Source organism: Haemaphysalis longicornis, unplaced genomic scaffold (assembly GCF_048455015.1).
Source record: "Haemaphysalis longicornis isolate Haplotype H1 unplaced genomic scaffold, Haemaphysalis longicornis Haplotype H1 scaffold_1, whole genome shotgun sequence".
NCBI lineage: Eukaryota > Metazoa > Arthropoda > Arachnida > Ixodida > Ixodidae > Haemaphysalis > Haemaphysalis longicornis.
Window position 1 is genome coordinate 11,835,073 of NW_027526203.1, and position 26,431 is coordinate 11,861,503.

At 48.9% G+C, this 26,431-nt stretch overlaps 1 protein-coding gene across 1 annotated transcript; it reads right to left on the reverse strand.

The window, feature by feature from the left end:
• Positions 1-1,245: 1,245 nt before the first annotated feature.
• Positions 1,246-26,184, reverse strand: LOC144175149 (piwi-like protein 1). The gene is made up of 9 exons (XM_077704231.1): positions 26,037-26,184; positions 25,604-25,927; positions 19,624-20,271; positions 19,185-19,397; positions 18,347-18,487; positions 16,616-16,822; positions 13,011-13,370; positions 5,568-5,951; positions 1,246-1,760 (listed from the first exon to the last, which is right to left on the reverse strand). The coding sequence occupies exons 2-9, from the start codon at positions 25,922-25,924 to the stop codon at positions 1,299-1,301; spliced, it is 2,736 nt and encodes a 911-aa protein (XP_077560357.1). The 5' UTR covers positions 25,925-25,927; positions 26,037-26,184; the 3' UTR covers positions 1,246-1,298.
• Positions 26,185-26,431: the final 247 nt, after the last annotated feature.

The following is a 26,431-nucleotide window of genomic DNA, read 5'->3' on the forward strand; positions in this document are numbered from 1 at the left end:
ATGAAAGAATGCGGTTTCGGTAACTCACTCGGCTTCATTCTATCCAAAACGGGTTTTTCGAACTGAATAAATGCAAGAATGATTGAAAAATCAAACTCTCACGCTACAGTGGCGCAATCTGGGCACCAGTGATGCAGTAGAGGCCAGCACTAAAAATGTGATCACGCTAACATCCTGGTGATACGATTGACCAGAACCAAGGGCCCCACCACAGGTTTCTTAGTGGTATACAGAGCTTGGGTCAGTGGCCGCAATCGCACAAAGTCCCCGAGATGTAATTTGTTCATTATTTGAAGTTTGTGGTAAAATTGGCATTAGCATCATTGGGACTAGGCAATGAACCAAACTTGGATTTCATCAGGGCCCCTTCTATGCTCACTCAGCAACGTGGCAGTGCCTCAGGCAAGCGTAGCAATGAAGAAACTGGACAGCGTTATCACCATTTTGGGATAGTAGCTGTCAACTTGGCTTGCTTATATCGAATATTCATTTTAGCGAAAGTGGCACACCTTTACCAATGCATCACCCTCGTGGCATCGTGAAAACATGCTTCTTGCGCCAACAAGCCTCCCCACTGCCCTCTTCACAAGCACACATCCAACGCAGCGCACTACCCTCCAAGTGGAAGAGACAGCGATCACATTAGCCATTGCGCAGACTCAAGCCAGCACCATCACAGACTGCCAAGCCGCTCGTACGCACTGGCGGCAGAGATTTCCAAAAGAGCAATGCAGGCTCTAGCCCAGAAGCCCCCCAAAAGACGTCACTTTGAACGGCTCGCCCATTCGTTACTCCGCAGCAATTATGCAGCCCATGCGCTCGCCCAAGGTCTTGCAAACCGGGGACTACTTTCAGCGACATAACGCACAACACTACAGGCTATCCTGACGCACTTACCCACCAGGAGCTGACTCACAATATCAAGAACAAGTGACCCCCTGTCCCATTCACCCCACACTCTATATCCCCCCGTGCAACTGCTGCAGCCAGTGCCCTATACTCTATCTGGGAGTGCGAGAAAAAGCCAGGCTTGAAACCAATTCCCAGCCCTACTTACGAGCAGTGGGAGAGAGAACTTGCCAGCTCTGACCCAAATAGGCAGCCATGGCTGACCGAAAGAGCGAAGACGGTGGGTGGGTAGAATTGATGGAGTCCTGGACTAACGACCCCGCCCACCTACCAGCTCTTCAGCCGAATAAAGTTTTCCCTCCTCCCCCTCCCAAATGAGCAGGGGGTAGGGGGATTGGCCAAGACAGAACTCCGGCACACATTTTTTTATTTTTTAACAGCCCTTCTGATCAGAGGTAGAAGAGCGTTGTGGTCAGCCTTTTGTGTGGCTCGGCGTGCAGGCTGGTGCCGGCCAGGAAGGCCAGCTTGTGGGCGTACTGGCACGGAGCGGGCACGCGCACAGTACAGGGCCAGTTGAAGTACAAGTGGGTCAGCTTGTAGGCAAGCCGCTGCATGTGGTCCGGCTTGAGGCCCGTCGTGTCGTGGATGATGTTGTAGTAGGTCGGCGCCACGGTGCCCTGGCGCACGCTCTGCGACACGAGGAAGAAGTCGTAGCGTCCGGGGCGCGTCACCTCCGAGTCGACCGCCGTGCCGGGCGGCGGGTTGCTGATCGTGCCCGCCTGGTTGGGGCGGGCAAAGAAGCGCGTCGAGGTGCTCTTGGTCACCACCACGAAGGCTAGCTTCAGCTGGTGGGTCTCCGGGAACAGCGCTCGCATGGACGACACGATCGGGTCGATCTCCCACTCCCTCACCTGCGTGGCATTCCACTGATCATGAGGTTCAACGAGCCCAAACTGCACAGGTTATGAGGCGCACTGTAGTGGATGGAGGGCTCCGGATTAATTTGGAACACCTGGGGATCTTTAACAGGCGCCCGGGCGTTTTTGCTTTTCGCCTTCATCAGAAAAGCGGCCGCCGTGGCCAAGAATCGAACCCGCGACCTTGGGCTCAGCAGCGCAACACTTTAGCCACTGAGCCACAGCGGCGGGTGATAGAGAATGTAACTGAAAAGTAGAGGAAGTTAACTTTTTTGCCAGCCACTACAATAATTGCAGCATTCCAGGGATGATGCACGCCCCCCCGTCTAAGAAGCTTTCTCGTGACGGCCAATCCCACAGTGCGGGCATATATGTTCGCCTCTGAAGGTGTGCCCCAATTTTCTAGAATAATCGCAGCAACTTTTTGGCATGCACTTCGTAGGCTTTGCGTTTGGGTTTGGGCTCTACGGCGTGAATTGGTGCCTGCTGCTTGGCGTACAGTGAGTACTTCGAGTGGGTGTCTGTCTAAGGGTTAAAGCAATTTCTTTTAATTTTTAAGTCATCTCTATGTAACTTGGGAATCTTGTTGCGTTCTCCCCCTACTGATTCCAAATATGCCATTATTTTTTGAGTAAGTCAATTAGTTCCCAAGATAATTAAGGGCAGCCATTTTTGGTGGAACAATTAGCAAAACAGCTAGTGTTGTTCATAGCACTGTAAACTTTACATTTTCCAATACTATGAACACTGGTGAATGCAATAAGAGAAGCGGTTTCTTGATGCACCGCTTGGAACTCATTTTAAAGCTCATTAAAATTTGGTGTTTGAAATGCCCATTCGAAATGGCCCCTGCCACAGGTGCTACCAAAGTTTCATGAGCTTTAAAATGAGTTCCAAGCGGTGCATCAAGAAACCGCTTCTCTTATTGCATTCACCAGTGTTCATAGTATTGGAAAATGTAAAGTTTACAGTGCTATGAACAACACTAGCTGTTTTGCTAATTGTTCCAATAATTGACTTACTCAAAAAATACTGGCATATTCGAAATCAGAGGGAAAAAAATAGCAACACGACTGACAAGTTAAAGAGTTTACTTAAGAATTAAAAGAAATCTCAAGAGCAGTGCCACCCCTTGAAGTGTAAACCATAGAGCTTCATACTAATATATACTAGAGGGAAATCTGGCGCTGCATTCGCGGGCCGCCGTGGGCGGCGCCATTGCAGCTAGAGACGTTCCCCGCCTCCTTGGCTTGGTTAGCCACATGGCTTCTTTTTCGTCTCGAAGCCAAAAAGCGCAACATTATTTTTTTGTTCATCTTCTATGAATCTTCTAAATAATCCCTGACAAACAAATCTTTCTGGAGCTTTAATTTTATAATAACAGAACAAATTCGATTAATTTCCTGCGGTAATATTGTTGCATTTTCGAAGCCAGAGGCAACTTTTCAGCCTGTTCGTGAGCCATGCCAAGGACAAGTGGAACGTGCCTGCCCGGTACATGATGGCACGCTCGCTGAAGCGCGGCTCCCCTAGACAGTGGCGCCAGATTTCCCTCTAGTGTATATTAGTATGAAACTCTATGGTGTAAACCTCAAAATATGATGCCAGGCCTAATGTCCTAAATCTCAAAATGCAATGCCCTGTGGCTGACGGCCTTATACCCGTGCCACACGTACACGAAAAATGACATTAAATGCTTAATGCCTTAAGTTTTAATGCCATTAATTTGCTGCTACACGCAAAAATCTAATGCCATTCGCTTTAATGTCATTTTGGTTTAAGGAGTTCCGCACAACTCATTTACCTTCGCGAACGCCTTAAATCTGCCTACTCTCGAACGCGACGCGCACCAAATGAAGCCACCGAAACTCTCAGCACCAGAGTGTTGACGCGGAAATGTAGCTGAACTTCGAAATATGACGATTTTTTGTGCACAATTGGTGGCGAAGTTTTGACGAAGACGAAGTTCACTAGAACAGAGGCAAAAGTAAGAACATCGCGTTGCTCTCCGGGTTAAATTTTTCGGATTCGTCCACCGCTGGCCGGCGACGGCATGCTGAAGCCACTTTTAGAAATGGCTCCCACCATTTTTAAGAAAACACTATTTCTCATAAAATTTTCTTTCGAAAAAAAAAACAGTTTTAACGCTTCTAAGGCGTTTTTCTCCACATTAAAGACTTCCAAAATAGGAGTGAATTTCTCTTTTTGGTCATGATCACCATCATGCGTAACACATTTAATGCCTTTACGTTTTCGTGTTAGCACGGCCCGCCCGATTAATGACATTTATCTTAAGGCCTTAAACACTTAATGTCATTTTTTGTGTACGTGTGGCACGGGTATTACAGCATGCAAAGCAACGTCACATAGGAACATGACGTTAGGCCTATACACATTGCACCATCTCACGCCTGCATCCCTCCCCTCTTCCCTCTGCATTTGGCAGAGGGGGCTAACAGAGTTGTCGCCAAGCTTCACATAGAAGCGTCTTCCATACTTGACCTGCAATCATTGCCAGAGAAAGTGGGCTTCACTGCAGCACATCTCTGTGCACGGACATCAGCAGCGACATGCGGAAAGCTTCGCTTTAAAAGTGCAAGATGACACTTGGCTCACCACAGTGTGGTCTTCATTCACACCATGTTAAAAATGCCCACCAAACCCATACTCCAGACAGTTACCGGAAGCGACAACCGACGTCGGCGTAGAACAGTGTGTACGGGCAGTGCCAAAGCAGTTTAGGCATCCGCCAAAGTGCAGATGTGGGTCAACAGGCCGCAATCTTGTTGGCACAGACTGAATACGGGCGTGTCAGGTGCTTTGGGCCAACAGGTCCACCTGGTTGGCACATACCGTATCTTTCGGTGCACAGACCAAGCATGTTGGTACCATGTCAGGTAAATCGGGCCAACGAACGTACCAGTATTCAGGGTGTTACAACGATAACTGGAACACAAAGTTTCCCTGAGCGAACCACTGCTCTGTTCACACTCAAAATTCACACAAAGGTCGCATTTTGCGGCCTGTTCTGAGCGACACCGGAAACAATCATGGTACTTACCTTTTTATTCTGGAAATAAATATGACTTTCGCCCATGTGAAAAGTGACCGCCGATTTGGACGGACGAGCCAGTGCAAGCTGACCTTGGAACGACGGCCCACACCTGAGGTATGCATGATGAGAATTCCTGGTAGGAAGGGGCCAAATGAGCTAGCAGACTATCAGAAAATCCCTTTCACCCCCAGTTTAGTGTGATCACAAATAGTTGAATAACAGCTGATACCAATCATAAAACACCCCCACAGTTCAACAAACTTGTTTTCCTCACCTGCTTTCACATTTTCTGTTCGCCTGCAACCCCATTTGTATCCATCCCCACCGTCCGTTTCGCTATGCATGTCCCAGGTGGGCCCGTCGTTCGAAGATCAGCTCGTACTGCCTTTTATGCCCAAATCGGCCGCTATTTTCCCCGGAGGCGAAAATTGCTTTTATTTATTTTCAGAATAAACAGGTACGTACCGTCGTTGTTCCCGTTTAAACAAAAGAGACCACAAAATGCGACCTTCGTTAGAAGCTTGAGCGCAGACCAAGCAGTGGTTCGCTCAGCAAAAAAATTCAAAGTGTTCCAATTATCGTAACACCCTGCACAGACCAAGCATGTCAAGATACGTGGGGCCAACAGGCTAAATACTACCAGTATACAGGCCAAATGCATTGGGTACGTTGTGCCAACAGGTCAATCCTCGTGCACAGACCGAACCTCCCGGTGTATGTACCAGTCGGGTGATAACAGCACGCACCTGTGGGACCTGCCCGTCGGAGACGCCGGCGCGGAAGAAGACGATGCGTTCGGGTATGGCGCCGCCGTTGACCTTGCTGTAGCGGCCGATGGCGTCCTGCAGGTGCTTGGCGAGCGTGTTGCCCAGCTCCTGGTGGGTCTTGTGGAAGGCGACGCGCGAGTACCAGCGGGTGAAGGTGCGGTTCATGCTGGCCACAAAGGCGCCCGCCGACTGGCCCTTGCAGCCCGACTCGGGGTACGTGTCGTAGCCGATGATCATGGTGTTGTTCAGCGGGATCTCCAGGCACCACGCCTCGCCGCCCAGCTTGCAGTTCAGCTGGATGGCCACGTTGGTGGCCACCGAGCGCAGGTTCTTCTGGTTCGAGATGGTGCGCGCCAGCACCACCTGCGCGGAACCGTCCAGAGTTCCCCAGTATACACCTTGCCACTGGTGCTACCAAAGTTTAATGAGCTGTAAAATTAGTTCCAAACAGTGTGTCAAAAAACTGGGGTTCATAGTATGGAAAATACAAAGATTACTGTTTTGTGACCAACACTGTTCTGTGTATTGTTTCACCAAAAGTAGCCAATTATCTCTAATTACCTTGGGAACAAACTGACCAACTGAAAAAATAACGGCATATTCAAAATCAGTGGGAAAAAGGCAGCAAGAGTGACCAGTTTCACAAAGTTTACTTGAAAATTAAAAGAAGTTGTTTTAATACCAGTGTCCCCCCCCCCCTAAGGTACTGCTTGCTCAAGTTTGCACGGTTTCTCTTTTATGACTTACGGCAGCAGCCAAAAGCGCTCGAGTACTTCTGTCAGCACATAACAGGCTAGCCAACTTGCCCTGTTTGCTTTCAGCACAGGCAGGCCAACCGCAGACTTTTTGCTACATGGGGCCTATGGTGAGTATCACAACTGGTAGAACTTGTTGTTGGGCTAGTTGGTTCATGTTTTCAAGTGGAAATTTGAGTGGCACAGGTCTTTGACATTGACACAGGTCTTTGTCGAATTTTTGTGCTGAAATTTCCACTTGATATCACAACTGGGGATACTCAGTAACCCTGGTGGATGTTGAAGCAAGCCCACGGAAAAGACAGATTACGGACGCTAAACAAAGAGAACTACGCGATTCCGTGGAGAAAACGGGAAACAACTCAACAGCCATGTACCGTCTTGGCACTGGTGAATTTGCTCCAGGCACACCCAAACTTGTTCACAGTACATCCAGTTTCACAGTTTGAAATGTGCACGTGCAGACCACAGCCCTAGCAAAAATTCTGATAGAAACTTGTATTAGTCTTATACATTTTTGTATTAGGTGTATAAGACATGTATTAGTCTTATACAAACTTGTATCAGTTTTATAAGTTTCATATACAAGTTGTATTAGTCTAATACAAATACACCTATTAGTTTGTATTAGTTTACAAATACTAATAGATCTGATAGACCTGAGTCCAATACGAACTAATAGAGACGTATTGGTTTTAATACAAACTAATACAAATGGACCCGCAAAGTGCGATTTCCTGAATTTTTATTTTTTCTGGAAAATCGCAAGCCAAGAAAGGTTGAAATGATCGCCATTGAGCAATAATGTTTATTTGGTATATTATTATGAAGCGTTTTGTTCACTAACAAAACTCCGTAAATCTCCAACCAAATTCTTATGCAAAATAGGTGAACTTTTTTTTTCATTTTCGCTCCTAAAAAATGCGCAACATTAAGAGCGCTGATGGGAGCTGGGAGTGCTGCGCCAGCGATAAGCCACCTTACCTGACCTAGCGTCACTAAATAAGCTACGCCTTTATTTAGTGACGCTAATCTGACCTAAAGGCCCTTGATCGGCGTTTAAAGCAGATGATGGGACTTTAACCTGACCGTACCTGCGAGGCTGCAAGAAGAGCAGCAAGAAATCTAACGAAGCCGAAAAAACTGCAACGAAGTCAAGCCAAGCCATGCCAATGGTCTTCGTTGGGTTAGAGCCATAGGTTAGAGCATCCTCCATGGGTTAGAGTGAACTAGAATAAGGGAGTGTCCCGAGCGGCGGCGCCGAGCCACTCCGGTTGGCGTCGACACCGCGAGGTGGCGCGACTGCGCCCTTTCGCAGCTGGTCTGGCGCAGTGAGACTACGCGTCTGGCCTTGCACTGTCATGTTCTCGCGTTCTCTTTCGGTTTTCAAAGGCATTCAGAAGCTAAGCAAGATTCTAAACGACCAAACGTGATTTTCGCTTTGCTTACTCCTGCTCCAAGTCGAGCACAAGAACTGTGGCCTCGATGTGGTGGGCCGTTCTGGTTACAGGCACTTTCGTTCCGCTATCCGCGATTTTGATTCACTTCGAGCTTTATATCTGGCGCGGGCGCTTCTGAATGTCAATGAACTGTCACCTGTGTTCTCCGCAACATGCCGAATACTGCCTGACGAACGATAATTACTTACTTTTCGCGAACTGGCAAGTGTTCAGCATGGACTGTTAGAACCAGGGCAGAGCATCATGGTTCTAAAAACACGTCATTGCTCGTATAGCAGTATTTAAGAGCGACAATTTTTTTAGCCGAGGTGTTGCAGTCAACTCTGATGTATTATTTATTCGGCGCATGTGCGAATAAGCACGTTGACCCCCCCCCCCCTCAATCTCCTAAAAGGAAGTTTAGACGCGCCGCATAGCACAAAAACGAAACTAACTTCTGCTTGCTTGCCAATATGCAATGGTATGGAGTCTTTACGATTTTTCAGAGATCAGAGGTGCTATCATGGCGAAAGGCAAATTATTTTGTAGTTGTTTCTTGTTATAATTACTAGAAAAAAAGAACAGTACCTAACTAATGTTAACACTTACATGTAATGCTACATGTTAAGCAAAGTTGTGTACAGCTAATGGCCCAGCTTCACCTTTTTTAAACCCGATTGTAATTTTTATAATATACATACAGTGAACGAGATAGAACAGATTACGTTTCAGTGTGCTGTCACAGTTTCTTTCGCAATTTGGTCCATTACTACGGGCACTTACCTAGTTTAGCATACTTTGCAGATTGCCGTTTTTTTGCATTGCTTCTGCTGATGATTTTGAAGTAGAAGTGAATGCGGGCGTGAGGTAAAACGCACCTCTGCCGCAACAGCCTTACAATGATCACTGCACCCAAGTTCACACTGCTGCTTAGCCTTCACCACACTCAAAATGTAAAGGATGCTATCCCAATGAAGCTCATCAAGAAGACTAAAGCATTCAGTGAACGCGTTCTCCATGTTTAGCACAAACCTGTGCAGAACGGCCTGTACACAAAGTGGAGCTCGCACACTGCAGCCGACGATTCTGTGAGGGGCTTCTCCTAATAGTGACAAATACGTTTCCCCATCCAGTCAGGATGCATTTGTTATTTCCCACACAATTCGACGGACAATGTAAATTCTGTACTCAACCAGGCACTCTATGGCACATAATATGGGAGTGCTCCAAGAACCCAGACCTCCCACCTCCTTTTCCTTCCCCTACTCCTGAGCAGTGGGAGATACTGCTGTCCAGCTCCCTCCCTCAAGATCAACTTCTTCTGGTCGAGAGGGCCAGTCAAGCCGGAACGGCACATGGTTACCTGAAATGAGGAACCACCCCACCTAAAAGCTCGATAAGGAAAGTTTTGTCTCTCTCTCTCCTGCCGGCGCAAATTGCGCTTCCACTTTTTTCGAACCTCTTCGTCTCTTGGGGCGGCAATCAAAGACGCCTTTGGAGCGCCCTGATAGCCGGCGTGACAGCCTGGGCAAAACAGTGCGCATCAGTCCTTCTTTTCGCCGTCTTCCTCACATGCTGGTCCTTGACGAAATGCACTCTCTCACTGTTTTGAAAAACACGTCAGAACCTCCGCACCAATTCAACCGAACGCACGTGCACCCACCGCCTTCCAAGTTCTACGTTTCGTCCGGTCTGATCGAGGGCTGCGGCGACAGCGCGGGCGCCCGGCGCGGCTGACCGGCTGCGAGATCGTGCACCAGCGCCACTAGCCGCCCTAGCGGTGGTCGACGGCGCGCGGCACGCCGAAAGCAACGCCGTCTCCGCCCGCTCGGGCCACTCCCCTATTCTAGTTCACTCTAGTTGGGTGGCCAAGATGGCGGCGGTATCAAAGTGCGGCTGGCGTGTGTGTACGTTCGGGAAGAAGACGGTTAGAAGGAAGCGGCTTCTAGCGTTATTTCACATCAGACGCATGTGCATCGCGTCATCTAGAAGTGTTGGAGATGTGTCTAACGCCCGTTTAACTTTGGCAAGTATGAACCAGGCCGCAGCGCGATCCATCATGGACCCGTCACCTCGCGGCTCCGGACATGTTTGCTCTGTCTGCTATGCTGTGTAACGAACGCCTGGCATCGAAGAAAGCGTGTGCATCACGTCATCCAGAAGTGTTGGCGATGTGTCTAGCGCCCGCCGAACATTGACAAATGTGATCCGGGCCGCCGCCCGACCCATCTTTGACCCGTCACCTCGCCGCTTCGGACTCCTTTGTTCATTCTCAAGGGAATGCCTCACGAAGAGACTCCATTCGAATCGCGTTTTGCGGAAGGGTGAATGCCGTTTTGAAGTTGCATCAAAATGGGAATGGTGTTCAATCGGCCATTAATGCGCTCGATATGTACCTACGGCTGGACCGTACAGGTTTGACGAGCTTTTCTGATTGCATGCTGCAGCTATTTTGTGGATTCGCATTACAATTTATTCATTCGTTCTTAATCAGGTTACGAACTTGTGTAACATTAAATTATTCAGCCAGATTTCTGTCAGCCAGAGGAATTTGCCTGTGTACCCTGATAATAAAATGTGTTGCCATGTTTCATTGCTTTGTTCGAACTTGCACTGGTTCTGATAGAACTAGTACTCTCTGGTAGACCTATCAGACTAATACAGTCTGATAGACCTAGCAGACTAATACACACTGATAGACCTAATAGACTAATACAGACTAATAGACCTAATAGACTAATACAGACTGATAGGACTAATAGGCTGATACAAACTGATAGACCTAATAGACTAATACAGACTGATAGGTCTATTAGTGGCAATAAGCATATACGTGTATTAGAATTTGTATCAGAATTTTTGCTAGGGAGGCGACATGAACGTTAGTCTTAGTTGCCAAAACATGTGCCTGGAGCAAGTGGCAATTCAGAGCAACAGCACCCATGCCGGCGAGCAGACTGCACATGTAACCGCATGAAAAGTGAACAAAGATTTTGAAGACAAGTGGAAAAGGCGGTGCCCTGAGTATTCCAAGCATTCATTTCCCTTGCGCACAGTTACGTGCACCATAACCAAGTACCAGCTTGCTCAATGTTCCACCGGTAGACGGTGCCAGCCGTTACGTCGCAGTCCAAAATGAACCCACCGGTTCCTTACCGCAATCGTAATGCAACACGGCTTCCCTTCAGCTTCGGACACATTACAGGCAAAACTTATTTTCTGGAAAGCATACAGAAAATGGTCTCTGGGACGCACCGAGCTTGACTAGGCACAGGAGATTATTTGAAGGCAAGTAGGTATACCTACTTACCTTGCACATCAAATGTTTGCATAGGTATAGCTACTTGCCTTGCATATCAAGGCCTTGCTTGTGCGCGCAGGAACACAAGCATTATGGCATTAGTCCTCGCCCACCAATGGTAATCCTCTTCATGGTGCTGCTCCGAACGAACAGAACGTTTCACCCTCCCTCCCCACATCTCCTGCTACATTCTCTCCTCGCTGTCCCTTTCGCTTCCGCTGGCTGCAACTCGGGTGCCTTTTTGTTTTTGCACTTTTTGAATAAGCCACGGCGGGGGTGGCGACCAGGCTTTCCCCCTCATCTGACAGTGAGCACTCTCACCCTTTCGCCTCCTCCACATGCCTCCCTTCCCTCTATGCCTTGCACTTAGGCCGTCCTGTCATCGCCTTGCCGCGTTGCCTACACCACGTGCACGTCAAAGCAAACCAAATGGCTCATTTTGGCACGGAAGTGTTTTACGCCCACGCACACCAAGATCTCACCTCCGTCGGATGCGTCATGAAAATGACACCGCCAGAAAAAGTTCCGCTGACGTGGCTCCGCCAGGATTTGAGCCACGAACTCTCTCGCCGCAACAGGAGGTACACAGCGGCCTGCCAACTGCGCTATGAATTCAAGCGCAAGTAGGTCTACGAAAGCGCCTTATGTCTTTCCCACTACCTTCCTCATTCAGATGGTGCAGCAGTGTAGGAGAGGCGAAGCGAAGTAGCTCATCATGACGCTAATGAGCGCCGGCAGTTGGCGCCTCGATGCCAGCACCGTCGTGTACGCGGGACGCGAGCGAGTTGAGGCACCCGCCGCCACCTACTGCATTCAGTTTCGGTTCAGTTCCGTTCGCACAGTATTCAAGGGGCTGTGGTTTCAGTCTGATTTACGCAATGTTTCGGCGCGTGCAATCCAGTGTCTACTGTTGATGCGTCTAACGGTGCCATACCGACAAAATATAAATAGCGATGTGCAAGTTCACATCGATGCATAATAAACATTCAACTGCTACCATGAAGGCACATGTAACTTTCGTGTTGTGCTGATTCCTATGAAAGAGGCATCAACCACATTTTTGCACCATATTCCTGTGTGTCGGCGATGAGCGTGTTCTTTGGACGCCTGCATTGGCGATTCAGCCTGGCACCGTGGTGGAAACTTGCCCCAGTTGCTGCACGTGGCAGTGGGAGGCCTCATGACTTGCGCCGATGGGGAGACGCGCATCTAATAGCAGCAATTTCGAAACACTCACAACAGCTGGCTGGGCACCTCTGCGGCGGACATGTGGGGCGAATGACATTTTATAGTGCAGTTTCCGCGCACACCGTCAACTCCTTCCTCGCATTAGCAGTTCAGTTTTTGCCTTGAGCTGCGTTTTAACAAAAGCTTAGAAGCGGTCACTGGAGCTACCGGCACCCCTTCACGGCAGGAGCCGACGCCATGCTGCCACCACCTGTTGCATGCACTACACGTTTCCACGTGCAGAGGACAGTTTTCTCGTTTTCTGGTGATACGAATATTTTTGCCGCCCTTTGATATTCGTATCACCGAGATTCCACTGTATACCCACATAACTAAATGCTGCTTTTCCAAAAAAAAAAAAAAAAACACATACAAAACAAGAAACAACTCCCAAATATAATGTATACAATGAAGCATGGTACAAACAGCAGAGCTAGGGACAGGACACAAGGGAAGAAAGACACAGGACCAGCGCTGGACATCAAGTGAGTAACTTTACCGACTAAACTTTACCACGCACCTTTTTCGTGTGTGGTAAAGTTTACTCACTTGATGTCCAGCGCTGGCCCTTGCGTCCTGTCCGTAGCTGTGTTGTTTGTACCACGCTCCATCGCCCCAACCAACCACCCCATTCAAGCATTCCAAAATGCTGCCTCACACACCTGCAAAAGCTCAATCCAGCAGAGAGAAATGAACAGACCTGGGTGGGGATGCCGATCTCGCAGCAGGCATGCCTCTTGATCAGGTCGTAGCGCTCCTTGCGGTTGTTGGGCACTACAAGAAGCACCAGCTGCATGCTGGCGCCCTTGTCACGCAGCTCACGTAAATAGTGCCCCGTTCTGTCGTCCTCCAGCCACACGGTCTGGGGGAGGCTCATGGCAACCCCGATGGGGCGGCCCACGTCCACCAGCTGCTTGATGAAGTCGTTGCAGGCGCGCGACTCGCGCTGTGGGCACACCACCAGCCACCTGTCCACGCTCACCGTAACGTGCATCTGGTGGTCACGGATCTCGCGCGAGAAGTCCGCCGTCGTCGCACTGTACCGGTGGGTGGCGCTGGCCTGCAAGGATGGCAACGACGGACGATGAATTATCGGGGATCTTATCACGCTTCAGCAATTTGAATTATGTGACGAGTTGTCTACCTGTTCGAATTGTGACACCTGTGGGGGGGGGGACTATAGGGCTAAAGACTGGCTCAGTGGCTAAGGCGCTGTGCTGCTGAGCACGAGGTCGCTGGTTCGATTCCCGGCCGCGGCGGCCGCTTTTCTGGTGGAGGGTGAAAGCAAAAACGTCCGTGTGTACGAGAATTCGGCCAACGTTCAAGATCCCCAGGTGTTCAAAATTAATTGGGAGCCCTCCACTACGGGGCACCTCATTGCCTGCGTCAGCGCATTGAACCCTACAATCAATCAAATTCAGTGCCACACTCAGCAAAACGGTGACAAAACCTCTTCTCTCTGAAAATGCGGGCGCTCGCGAAGCACAATTAAGCTCAGCGAAAGTGAAAACACTTCGAATACAATCGAAATACGATGACCAAAGTCAAAGCCATTGATCCACCAAAACGAAACCCTGTTATGTCACTGAGCTTTACCCATTAATGAAATGCCACCACCAATGCAAGCTTCACCTGAAAAACAGCGTAGTTTTCCAGTACAAAAACGGCAACTGCTGTAAGGAGTAACATATTTCAGTAGGTATTGGAATCGTAATAAACATTCTGATTACAAAGTAAATTAATTTGAGAATATTGGGCACATTGGAGATTATACGGGCAATCCAGCCGAGGCAACATCAATAGCTAAAGCCCTAAAAAAACGCACCAAACCACTAGAAAAAGTCGACAGCACTGAAGGCCTTGAGTAGCAAGAACTGGGTCTGGGAGACAATGTGTGCAGCATACAAAAAAACTTCACCATCCTTTCCTAAAGAAAGTTGAGAGAAGCACGAAAGATTTCTGGCATCCGAACTGCATCAAAACCTTTGCTAAAAGTGCGTCAAACCTTCACTGAAAGTGCGTCGCATCGGTCATCGAACCTTCAAGAACCCAAATTGCAAATGGGGAAAGAACCCACACGACAATTTTTCACGCACTAATTCACTAATTAAATACATCTACGAATGATTTAAATGCACACCCATACGTGGTTCACAAAATAAAGGTATCCTTCACGATTTTTTTTTTTTTTTTTCATGCGTGTCTATCTAGCACCATTCCCTCTTTGCTTTGTTCAAGTAGCCGCTCTGACACAACAATAAAAGCCCGGTTTCACGACCACACCATGTGTCCAGAGATCTGAGATTTTCGGTCGACCAACCAGTCTGTGGGGAAATGCACTAGTTTTTGACAAGACACTGTCCGTACCACCGAGAAAGCTTTCCCTTTAGCACTTTAGCGACCATGCCTATTCCCATCGATAGTATGCCATCGATGAATGCAAATTTCAAATTTTGGCATTCTCCGAGCGCTTTTGAGTTTCATTTTTCCACCACGTGGGGGATTTTTAAATGTCCTTTGCTGCCGGGGAGATGAGCTCACCTGGTTTCAGTGATGGCATTGCCACTGCTCACCGGTGCTTAGCGTGAACGGCGAATTTCGATGTAACTGAGCTTGAATCTGTGCACAATGGTACCAGCACACACTACAGACGACTTCGATTCGTCAGACTTTCCTACGGTCAGCAAAGGCGCGTCAAGCCACCCGGGACCACCACCAGGTGTACGCCCTTGAGTTTCGCTTCCTTCTCCGGTCCCTCTAATGCAGGCACGCATTATAAACAAATCCGGCCCTGTTCTAAAGGCGACAGCTCTTATCTGCAGGGTGTCGACTTCGTTCGGGCAAGACCGTTTCACGCCAACTGTGCTGAGTCGACTTTTCTCCACAAAGACGGCCCGGAATTGACCTGGGCGTAGTGCCCCAAATGGCTGTTCGTGTTTATATTTATATTTTTGTATGTAAACAACTTTTGTACTTACGCCGCTCATATTTGCATATAAGCGTTTTATGTTCAAAGTGTATATTTCAAATTATACGTATGTCTACCATGTGCAAAGTAGCAGTGAGGTTATCAATTTTTTTTCTTTTTCCTACTTTTTCTTTTTTGTTTTCACAATTTTTGATAAAATTCCCAATGTATCTGTTGTTTGAAACTATTACTGTTGGAAAGCTCCATTCTTCCTTTATCATATCATAACCTACACTTTAGCATCTTTCAAACTTCCTGGACCACCCAAAAACAACTGACCGGTGCAAAGTGGCACTGATGTTTTAATCAGTTTGTTACTTTTTTAGTTTTGTTAATCTTTTAATAAAATTAGTTAAAGATCTGTTGTTTGAAGTTATTACTGTTAGAAAGCCCTAGTATTTCTCTATCATTTGGTATCTTACACTTCAGCATCACTCATTGTCTGTGGCAAGAAAAATTTTTTCCCGGAACACCCAAAAACAGCCATTTTTTCCCCGTTCACGAAAGTGTTAAAGGGACCCTGCAAAACTCTTTGAGCAGTGCAAGTAAACCTGTGCGACGCTTAGATTACACTGCCAGGAATACCAGAGCCAAATATTACACGTGCACATGAAACGGTGAGCGTGGGAATCCCTGTGAAAGACCCAGAAAAACTAACTGTGCTCTCTCCAATTTTCCTCATTGTGCACCCTTGGCATGACCTAAACGTCATTGCGGCCATGGCTGTCCTAATGGCTGCTGCTGGTCTTCTTCGTGGCATGTTTCCTGCATTACCTGCGATGATCCGCGATCATCGGCGCTGTGTACTGTCTTCTATGCCTGAACCTGTACGCAGAGTTTTGCCGTCTCTTTTGTGTTTTGAGTGCATGCGGAGCTTGAGTGACGGACTCAATTCTCTTCTTTCATCAATGAGACCACTCGCCAACAAACGTTTATTGCTTCAAAAACATCCTACCAGCCCGAGTGCGCGCTTGCGAGCAAGCAAGCATGCCTGCTTTTTTGTGGCACCAGACCGGAGATGGACCCCTTCATGTTGCGGAGAAGAGGAGAAGACTCCCCAGCCTATGATACATCGAAGGCCTCCGAAGAGTACGCTGTGAGCCGCCCCCCTCTCCGGGAGAGAGCGCGCAGCTTTCGTTGCGTTGTCCGCGGTCGAGTTGAGAGGGAACAATTATGCACGATTTCTCACAGTGCGTAGTTTCAGCGATAGAGAACGGGTTTTCATAATTCTTGCGGGAAGAGATTGCTGGGACAATAGAATTTACCCCAAAATACATTCAGGGTGCTGCAGGGCCCCTTTAGACAAAACCGGGCTGGATGACCTTCTCGGCACCCACCTGGATGACCTTCTCGGTGGGCAGCACGCGGGCCTTGATGGAGACCAGCTCGTCGCTGAACTTCATGCCCCACGCCTGCATGTCTCGCTGCACCGCCTCGGAGCCGTTGATGCGGGCAATGAACTCGAGCAGGTTCTGCACTCTCTTGGGCGGCTCCACCCGCGTGCGGGTCGCCAGGTCCCGCATCACCGTGGAGTTGGCCCGCATCTGCGCACCAGAACGGCGGCCACGCATTCTGCGCTTCCGGTGCGGTGCATACACATTACGGGGGCCGCGCAGACAAAATACAAGTCTGGTTCATTCGAGAGGCTGCCTCTTTACAATCACACTGACACCACTTTCAATGGACACTTCACTAAAATAAGCTGTATAATAAGAAAAAAAAGGGAATGTCCACGCGACCCACTAGCTCATTTCCCGAAACAGAACCTATGATGTCATATGCGCCCAGCTCTGCGATTGGCAGAGAGGCTGCCAAAAGCAAACACAAATCAGGCCCACCTTATAAGCTTGCCCAACGAGCTATTTGTGCCTGAATGCAATGCACATTCGTTTTACAGCAGTAAGAATGGTGGGGTAAACAATGAAAATTACAATGTGCACTGCTGTTGGTACTGGGCGCACTATGCTTGTTTTAGCTGCACAGCAGGCCGCCAATTGGCGTAAGCGACGTCTTCGTCACCTTGTTTGTCGGGGATACCCCATGTTTCACGAAACAATTACTTTCTACAGTAACAAGAACAATCCAGCTGCAAACACGGTTAAAAACAAAGCAACGGCGGACAACGATCTATGGATGAGTATGGTAGCGCCACCTGGGACAACTGACAGCAAGCAAGGCTGCAGAGTTGAATGACGCACTGGAAGTTCGTTTATATGCATGCCCTCATGACTTCATTGCAGACATCACAAAAACACACGATTTGGTGGGAGAATCAAAATTTTAACCTGAAATGATTGATTTCTCGCTGAATATGGCATCATTTGCTGCCAGACAAGCGTTGGGGGCACTATAAAACACGCAATCTTTCAAGCAAAACAAACTTGTCTGCATGGCCCCTTTAAATATGTTCATATTCTGTGCCCCACACCTAAACCGACCTAAAGGGTAACGAACTACTTTTATTTACAAAAATGAAAGCACAGAATATAGCTAAGAGGATGTTTTCCAAAACCGAACAAGAAAACCGTGGGGCTCCATCTCGGGGCGTTCATTTCGAAACCCACAACTGTACCTCTAGGCTACCAAGGAGGAACAGAGGAGCTGTTTTGGCAGTTGGATCGAAGAACAGTGTTCCAAGGGAAGCAGTAGATTGCACCGAGTGCGCACAGGAAATGCCACGCTTGTACCCACAAGGGAGCAGAGCCTTGCCTAATAAGGTCAAACTGTCGTCGCTACAAAATTGGCTAGCCTGCCATCCGGGCCAGTTTTGCATTACAACGGCGGATCATCGCAGCACTAAATGCAAACAAAACACGGCACACCAGTCGACCACCAAATTGCTGTTCTAATAACTTGTCACTGTGAAATTATTCAATCGGTTATTTTTTCTTGCCTTAATTTTTAAACAGCAGAAGGGGCCAGTACAGAGAGGCTGCCTGAAGCTTTCATCGCACAAAGGAGCCTGCCAAAGGCCTCAAACAGGAGACTAGCCAAATGTGCAGGGATTGCAGCCGAACTAGTGGAAGCCACTGAGCCAAGCAAAGCCACCAAATAGCCAGGAGACAAACCTCATCGGTCAGCCCGGTGAGCATGCACAGCTCAGGCACCAGGAAGGTGTTCTCGTTGCGACCGGCACGGCGGTCCTTCTCCTTGGGACGGCACACGAGCAGCGGCTGGTTCGCGTCCTGGATGCTCTTCCCGTAGTGCTCCTGCGAGAGGGACCTCAGGCTGTGACCGTCACCGTTTGGACGCCAAGAGGCGCCAACGTGGGCCATGCGATTCTGCTACTCCTTTCTCCGAAACTACACAATCGCTGTCCCGAGTGTAGGTCACGAGAAAGGTGCAACTGACTCCAGTCAACCAGCCCCTCCGGGGCCCATTTTCAGCCAAAGGCACCACCAAGGTTGACCGCAAATGCCAGATTCTCACAAGACTTGCATTACCACCCCCCCTAGTTCTCCGGGGAACCTTTTTACATCAGACCTTCACAACAACCACAACAGAGTTTCACCGCATTACACAGGAGGATTTCGAACACCAAACCCTTTTACATTTGACCTGGTCCAGCACTGCTTGGAAGAACCGCAAAAACCCAGGCACTTTCTAGTAGTAGCAGTAGAAGAGAAGTTTATGGCCAGGAGTCCAAGAGACTAAGTGAAACCAGTAGTTGCTGCCGCCAAGTTCAGGAATGCCTCCTCTCTGCTGGTACACCCGTGTGTGCGAGATTTCGGCGCACGTTACCCCAGGTGGTCAAAATTATTCCGGAGCCCTCCACTACGGCGCGCGCCTCATCGCCTGTGTTGCATCGGCGTGTTAAACCCCACAAATCAATCAATCAATCAATCAATCAGTCAATCAATAAATCAATCAATCCATTTTCCCTCCTGGTAACCCGAGCCCACCCACCTGGTAGTACTGGATGAACGATTTATCTTGACCGTCCTGCTTGAAAGTGCTCTGGGGGGTGCGGTCCCAGTCGATGTCGTCCACGCGGTACGTCCGGTTGTTGTACGGGGTCATGACGACGGCGCCCACGATTCGCCGGGTGGCCTCACCACGGTAGTCGGACGCCGAGCGAATGCTCACGAAGATGTCCCGGACGCTGTCCCGCCGCAGCACCTGGGAGGAAGGACCACGCAAAAACAACGGCACTCACCCCACGCACACTGCTCGTCGACGCGTGGGTGCTTGCAAAAACAGCTTAGAGTTGCTGCCGACACAGGTCCCCTCGTCCCCGCTTTACCTGACGCAATCCGTGGCAAGAAAACCCACACTGCATAGGTTTCAAGATGCACACAGTGAGCTGGGGGGTGAGCTACAGCCAGCTCGGGAGCTGTCCACCCACCTTGTGCATGGTGTCCATGACCATGAGCACGCCGCCGTCGTGCTGGCCGACGGCCGTCATGACGCCCTGCCACAGCTCGAGGCCGTGCTGAGGAAAGGCCGACACGCGGTGCTTGTCGAAGAAGTGCCGGTTGATCTGCACGAAGTCCAGCTGCTCCAGGTTGCGGCGCATCTGCGTGTTGAACAGGCGCAGGATCTCGGGGTTGTTGGGCGCCAGCTCCTTGACGCGCTTGATGCGGACTGTGATGTACGCGCCGTCCGTTGGCCGCCGAGAGTGCACCTCGGTCACCAGGCTGTCCAGCCGCTTGGTCATCTTCAGGTCCGACATGCCATCAAAGACGTACGCGTTGCCGAACATCTCGCGGTGCTCGAGCACCAGCGCGCGCCGCATCTTGCTTGACTCCACCGAGGGCACGAAGTCTAGGTGGTACTGGTACACGCACCAGTTCGGCATCGACACCAGGCGGTAGTAGTTGCTCAGAACCTCCAGGGACTGGCCCACGGCGCCCGACTTATCACCCTGCACGTGCGAGGGCCGCGTGCACAGCAGGGCGAGCTCCTCGCGCCGCCCGCGACGAGCCCCGCGGCCGCTGCATGCCACGGCCACCTCCGCCCCGCCGACCTGGGGCAGGTCGTCGAACTGCTGGGGCTGCAGGTCGACAAAACAAACTCAAACTCAATCCCAATTTTTTCCCTTCACGATGTACTCAAGTCACTTGTACTCACTCATCTAATACTCATTTGTAATCGTACTCATCTATTTTCAAACTCATTAGTACTCATGAGTACTCGCACTAACTCATCTGTACTCACACTCATACTCAATCTGTACTCAAACTCATTAGTCCTCACAAGTACTCGTACTCAATCTGTACTCGAATCATCTGTACTCACTTATACTCAATCTGTACTCTCATTAGTACTCACAATTACTCGTATTCAATCTGTATTCACATTTACTCGTATTAAAAAGTGTTTCTACTAATTCGTTCTCACAATCAGCCACTTGCATTCATGCACTGAACTGGGCCAATTGACCTATATTTGAATGGAGCAATTCCAGTGAAGCCACCATGTCTGCCCTTGCTTTAGTGTCACTATGGCAATTCCGTGGTGAGTGCTGAGTGCAGCAACACCGTGGAAGAGGGAATGGCAACAACGGCAGTTTTCCCTTTATAACATCATTTTACCTTCCTTAAAGGAGCCATGAAGAGAAAACACAAGTTTGGTTCATTCAAAAGATTGTCTCGTTAGAATCATACTGACACCACTTTTAACGTAAACTTCGCTCAAATAAGCTACATAATTAGGAAAAACGGGAATGGTCATGCGACCCACCAGCTCATTTCCCGCAACAGAACCTATGATGTCACATGAGCTAAGCTCTGCGATTGGCGGAGGCTGGCAGAAGCAGACGCAAATTAGGTAGAGCTTACAAACTAGACGAACGAGCGATTTGCGCTTAAATTAGGGCACATTCCTTACAAAGCAATAAGAATGATGGGACAAACAGTGGAAGTTACGAAAGCACATGTAAACATAGAAGTACTGATGCGTTCTGCTGTTCGTACTGCGCACAGCATGCTTGGTTTAGCTGCACAGCACTACGGGGCTTGGGGTTGCCTCAGACGACACTGGCCGATTGACGCAAGCAATGGTGTCTTACGTGACCCCATTTGTCGAGCGAGCACTGTTTCAGGGAACGAATATTTTCTCCCAGAACAAAAACAAGCCAGGTTTAAATGCGGGCAAAAACAAACCAAACGCTTGCCACGGTATGGTGGCGCCATCTAGGTTACGGAACGTAAAGAAACGCGGGAACAAACCAACACCGCTGTACAGGGTGTAGACTTTCAGGGAACGAATATTTTCTCCCAGAACAAAAACAAGCCAGGTTTAAATGTGGACAAAAACAAACCAAACGCTTGCCACGGTATGGTGGCGCCATCTAGGTTACGAAACGTAAAGAAACGCGGGAACAAACCAACACCGCTGTACAGGGTGGAGACAACCTTTGAACGGTCCCGTGCCGCCGCAATTGGGCCAATGGGCTCAACGCGTTATTCTTTTCGTTTCGCACGAGACCTAGCAACGCGAAACAGACAATATGATTCAAACTTCAGTAAACCACGTTGCGGCGATAATTTTAGCGCGGTTTTGACACAATGACTTGCTTCGGCGGCGAGCGAGCAACCGAAAATGGCGGCGCCAGCGTATACGTGTCTCTACCCTGTACGGCGGATGCGTGAATGAAGGTATTCTAGGCTGCAGAGCGGTCGGTTCCTGTGATGTCACTTGGGACCACGAAAACGCACCATTGAGCGGGAAAATCAAAATTTTAACCTAAATTGTTTAATTTCTCAGTGAATAAAGCACCGTTTGTATCCGGACAAGCGCTGGGGGCACTATAAAACACGAAATCTTTCGAATAAAACCAACTTGCATTTTCTCTTCATGGCTCCTTTAAGAGGGCTGCTGCGAAATCCCTGAGTCGTGCACGCTCATAGCGATTCGAGTACGTGACCAAACTCGCAATTTTGTACTCGCGAGTAGTGTACTGTTGAGTACTACTCGTGAGTGCTTGTAATCGCGAGTTCAGTACTCGCGAGTACAGTACTCATGAGTACTACTCACGAGTGCAAGTACACACGTCTGTACAGACCGATCGTCGCACTCTTCTGGGCCTGTACTCTCATCATACTCATTTTTAACACAGAAGTGTTTTATTCCCGGATACACGAAGACTTCGCTGACGTCATATCCGTCACAGAAGTGATGCCACTACAATGAAGCAAGCGGCCTGTAAAGGGTGCACCCCTGCACACGGGATCTTCTTGCGGTGAGAAGCAACCTTTAATACTAGAGTACATACTTAAGGTTGTTCGTTCTCGGCAGGGGTGAGACAGCTCAATCAGATTTGGGAGCAGTTTTTGGAGCAGCGAAATCTCGGTTTTGGAACAGAAGAACCTTGATTTGGAGCAGAAGAACGACATTCATTATCTCACCTTAGGAGCCTAAAAAAATCAAATTTTTGGCAACTCTGGGGGGAAAAACAGCCTTTCAATAAAGTTTCGTCTACCAGAGTATCACAAGGTAAACTGCACTACCTTTTTACACACCATTTTTAAATTCTTAGGCTGTATGCATAGATAGCGTGGTCATCCATTGAAAATATCGAATTGAAAAACTATGCACTCGAAAGGCATTTTTATTACCATGTGAATGCCGAAATTCGCAAGGTGACTGTCGTCGCACCCCAGCAGCCCTCCCATTGAATCCAATCCCCAAGGTGCACGTTCACTACGATCGTAATTTGAGTAACGTTGGTATGTTTAGCCACCTCCCTTCGGCATTAAATTTCACTTCAGATAGATGAACCATTATTAATAATGTGCAATAACAGCGCCCGTCCCGCTATCGGACATTGCTTGAACATTCTACGGCGATGTAGCCTGCGCCACCACTTCTGCAGTGCCGATCGTCCAATTCCCACCGCCCAAAAGCTCTCAGTCAAAGGCAGCAATAACTTTACGTTTTAGAACACCGCAATGAGTCCGAAATTTCCCTTTAAGCAAGCACCGTGCCTCACACTCAAGGCCGACACACGGTGAATTCGCGGGCACCACGTTTTTGATGAACTCCCATCTTTCAAGTGGCGCAACTTCCCGCAACAGATCAAACGACTAAATGTAAACCCAGCCACTCCAGATAACCAGAACCACAGTAGAAATCGGCGAAGAGCACTCTGCCTGAACCACGAGCAACTGCTTCGCCCTGCGACCATGTTTCCCGCTCTTTACCACACCAAGATGGCGGCGCCCACCCAGTAATGTCGTTCTGGAGATCCGGTGCTCCGAAAATTGCTGTTTTTTCATCAACTTGCACAAGTAGTTTGTTGCCTCAGTACACAGACACACAAGTATTTTTTCTACAGGACTTCGCAGTGGTTTTTGATAGGAAACTCAGAAAATAACATGTGCAACCCAACATTGCGACTTTAGAAAAAGCTATGCGGGTTTTTTTTTATTTAATGTTCAATTAATTGATCCTTTAATTACAAACAGCATCACCTAGGACATGTTGTAAAAGTATGCAGTCAGTAACAATTTTCCCCCACTGAAACTGACGGGAGCGTTAAGATCCTTGGCTCTCAGACTGTTTTGGAGCAGTTTGGCGCAATTTTTGCAATTTTCAAGCTTTTGGAGCAGCGGGCGCAGGGAAACAAATTTGTATCAAATTTCGCAATATGCGCAACTGTCTCACCCCTGTCTCGGGTTTTAAATTTTACCACGACAGTGTTTGGTGCCGGGATACACCAAGATTTCACTGACGTCATATCCGTCACGGAAATGCCAGTGCACCTTTGCCGAAGCGACCTGCCAGCAGGACATGGCTCGCCAAGCACACCCACAAGACAGTCGCCGACCCGCAAATCATGCTCAGCTGCAGATTTCGGTGCACATTTCACTGTCGTGTTTTACTGATTCCTATGACAGAGGAATCAACAATTTTTTTTTGTATGGGTCTGTACTCACTCATCATCGTGCTCACTCGTGAGAGTACAAATGAGTACTAATGAGAGTACTCACGAGTGAGTGAATCGGACAAGTCATCGCTACCGCGGATACGGCCGCATGCGCCAAGCGAAACTTTCCGAAACATGCCGAATATTCGGGAAGTTTCGACTATCGAATCGACCACGTGGTCGAACTACCGCGGATACAGCTGCTTGCAACGAACTAAACTTTTCGAATCTTATCAAATGTTCGCGGTGGTTCCTAATATCGAATCGAACACATCCTCGAAGTGCGCGTATAGCTGCGCTCGCAAGCGAAAACGTTCGAATCTGATTGAATGTTCACAGGCTTCGTCCTCGAACTACTGCAGTTACTTGGCTGCGCACACAAACGAAATGTTCGAACATGATCGAATGTTCGGCAGGCTTGGAATATCGCCTGCGCGCGTGAAAAAGTAAGCATGTAGCCAGCATTTCCGTATCTCATCGAATACGATGTTCGGAAGGTTCGGATTTTCTTGTTGTTATACTCCCCAAGCCGTAATGCACTTTCTCATCCACCCACAACGTGAACGGAGTCGCGTGAACTATGTAACTTCGCGACAAATACATCAGTGCATAAAACACGAATAAACCCGCGGTTAAGTGCTTGTAATTACCAGTTATGTTTTCTGGTAGAATCAGCTGAAAATACTTCCGCTTGGTATGACTTTCTCACGTACACCTCGCAAAAACAGCCGCCTCAGATCCAGCCCGCTGACGCAAGTTCGCGCAGGAGAAGGGCAGATATATAAATATAAAATATTTATATAAAACATGAAAGTATAAAACGAAGCCCGTAAGGCCGGAAAGAAACAAGTGGACACTGTTCGGTATCGAAGCGAAACTTCCGCGTAAATGCCACTCGATTTTTTTTGACCCGGCATGCGAATAAAATTCGCTGAAAATAACTAGATACTTCATTGTAAAAAAGGAGATTAAAATACAGTTAAGTTTCCCCACTTGACAAGAAGCCACGTGCGCACGCAGCAAAGGAGTAATGCGAAAAGTCCGCCCAACGTAAAAAACAAACCAAACCGTATTCTTAAAAAAACGCAGAACTTCCGCCATGTTAAAAAGAAATCCAAACTGAATTCTTAAACCATCGCGGAACTTCGTCAATGTTTCCAAAAGTCCGTCAAGCTGTCCTTGGAGCGCAGGCATGGCGTTTCAACCCTAAGCCTAGTCACCCAAACCCAAGGCTCGCTTACAAAAAAAAGCCTAGGCCTGAAGGGGGGGGGGGCCCGTCTAGACAAGCATAAAAGACCACGTGGTCCCAACCTCGCAGCGCCATATTGGGTTGCTGCTAGCTCCTCGCGAAAGCAGATAATTTGCGCGAAAAAAAAAAAAAAAAAACCCTTTAGGACCGTGAAGGAACAACAACAACAGCAAGAGGACTCCGGAGAGATGAAGAGAGTCGATTTACCTTGACCACTCTGGCGCCCACGCCCGGCCCGTCGCCGAGCGCCAGGGCGTCTATGGCCGGCGCCAGATTTGCTGTGCCCGTCGACCACATCGACATCACCGAGCCTGTCGACGGCGCCGGTGGTGGCGGCGGCGCGTACGCCCACGTCTGCTGGGTTCCCGGCGGCATTGCCACGGCTCCGAGCGTCGAATAGCCCGACGCAGCCGTCGCATACCCCGATGCCGACGCTGACGACAACCCGCCGAGCTCTTGATCCGTAGGGCGGCGGACGCGGCGAGAGCGGCCCCGACCACGAACGCGGGCAGGGCAGGTCGTATCCATCGTCTGGGTTGACCGGAGAAAAGGAAGGAGAACAGAAGGGTGCTCGGACACCGCGACTAGACCAACGCCAAGAAGGGTGCTCGGACAACGCAAGACGTGTGTCTGCTCTTACCTGTGGGCAGGTCGAATATGAACGCCTCCGTGCGCCCGACACAGGCTCACACGACGTCTCTAGAAGGCGCAGCGTTCGCGAAAATCATCCAGTTAAAAGTCTGACGCCATTTGATTGGCAGAAATCAAAAGTTGCGCGTGAGCTTCGACCAATGAACGGGCGGCGAGTGTGGGGTGCGACCACGTGCCCAACTAAACATCTAAAAAAAACAAAAGAAGGGAGAAAGGCGCCGTATCGTCAAACATGGCTGCCGAATTCGTAACCTTGGTTTAAAAAAAGCGAAATCACGTACGCAATTCCAAGATCGAAACGCGCACACCCCAATAAGCTGCCCGCGTTGGGACGTGCACGATACCTCCTCGCACATCTCGAAACTACGAAATAAAGCGTTTTGT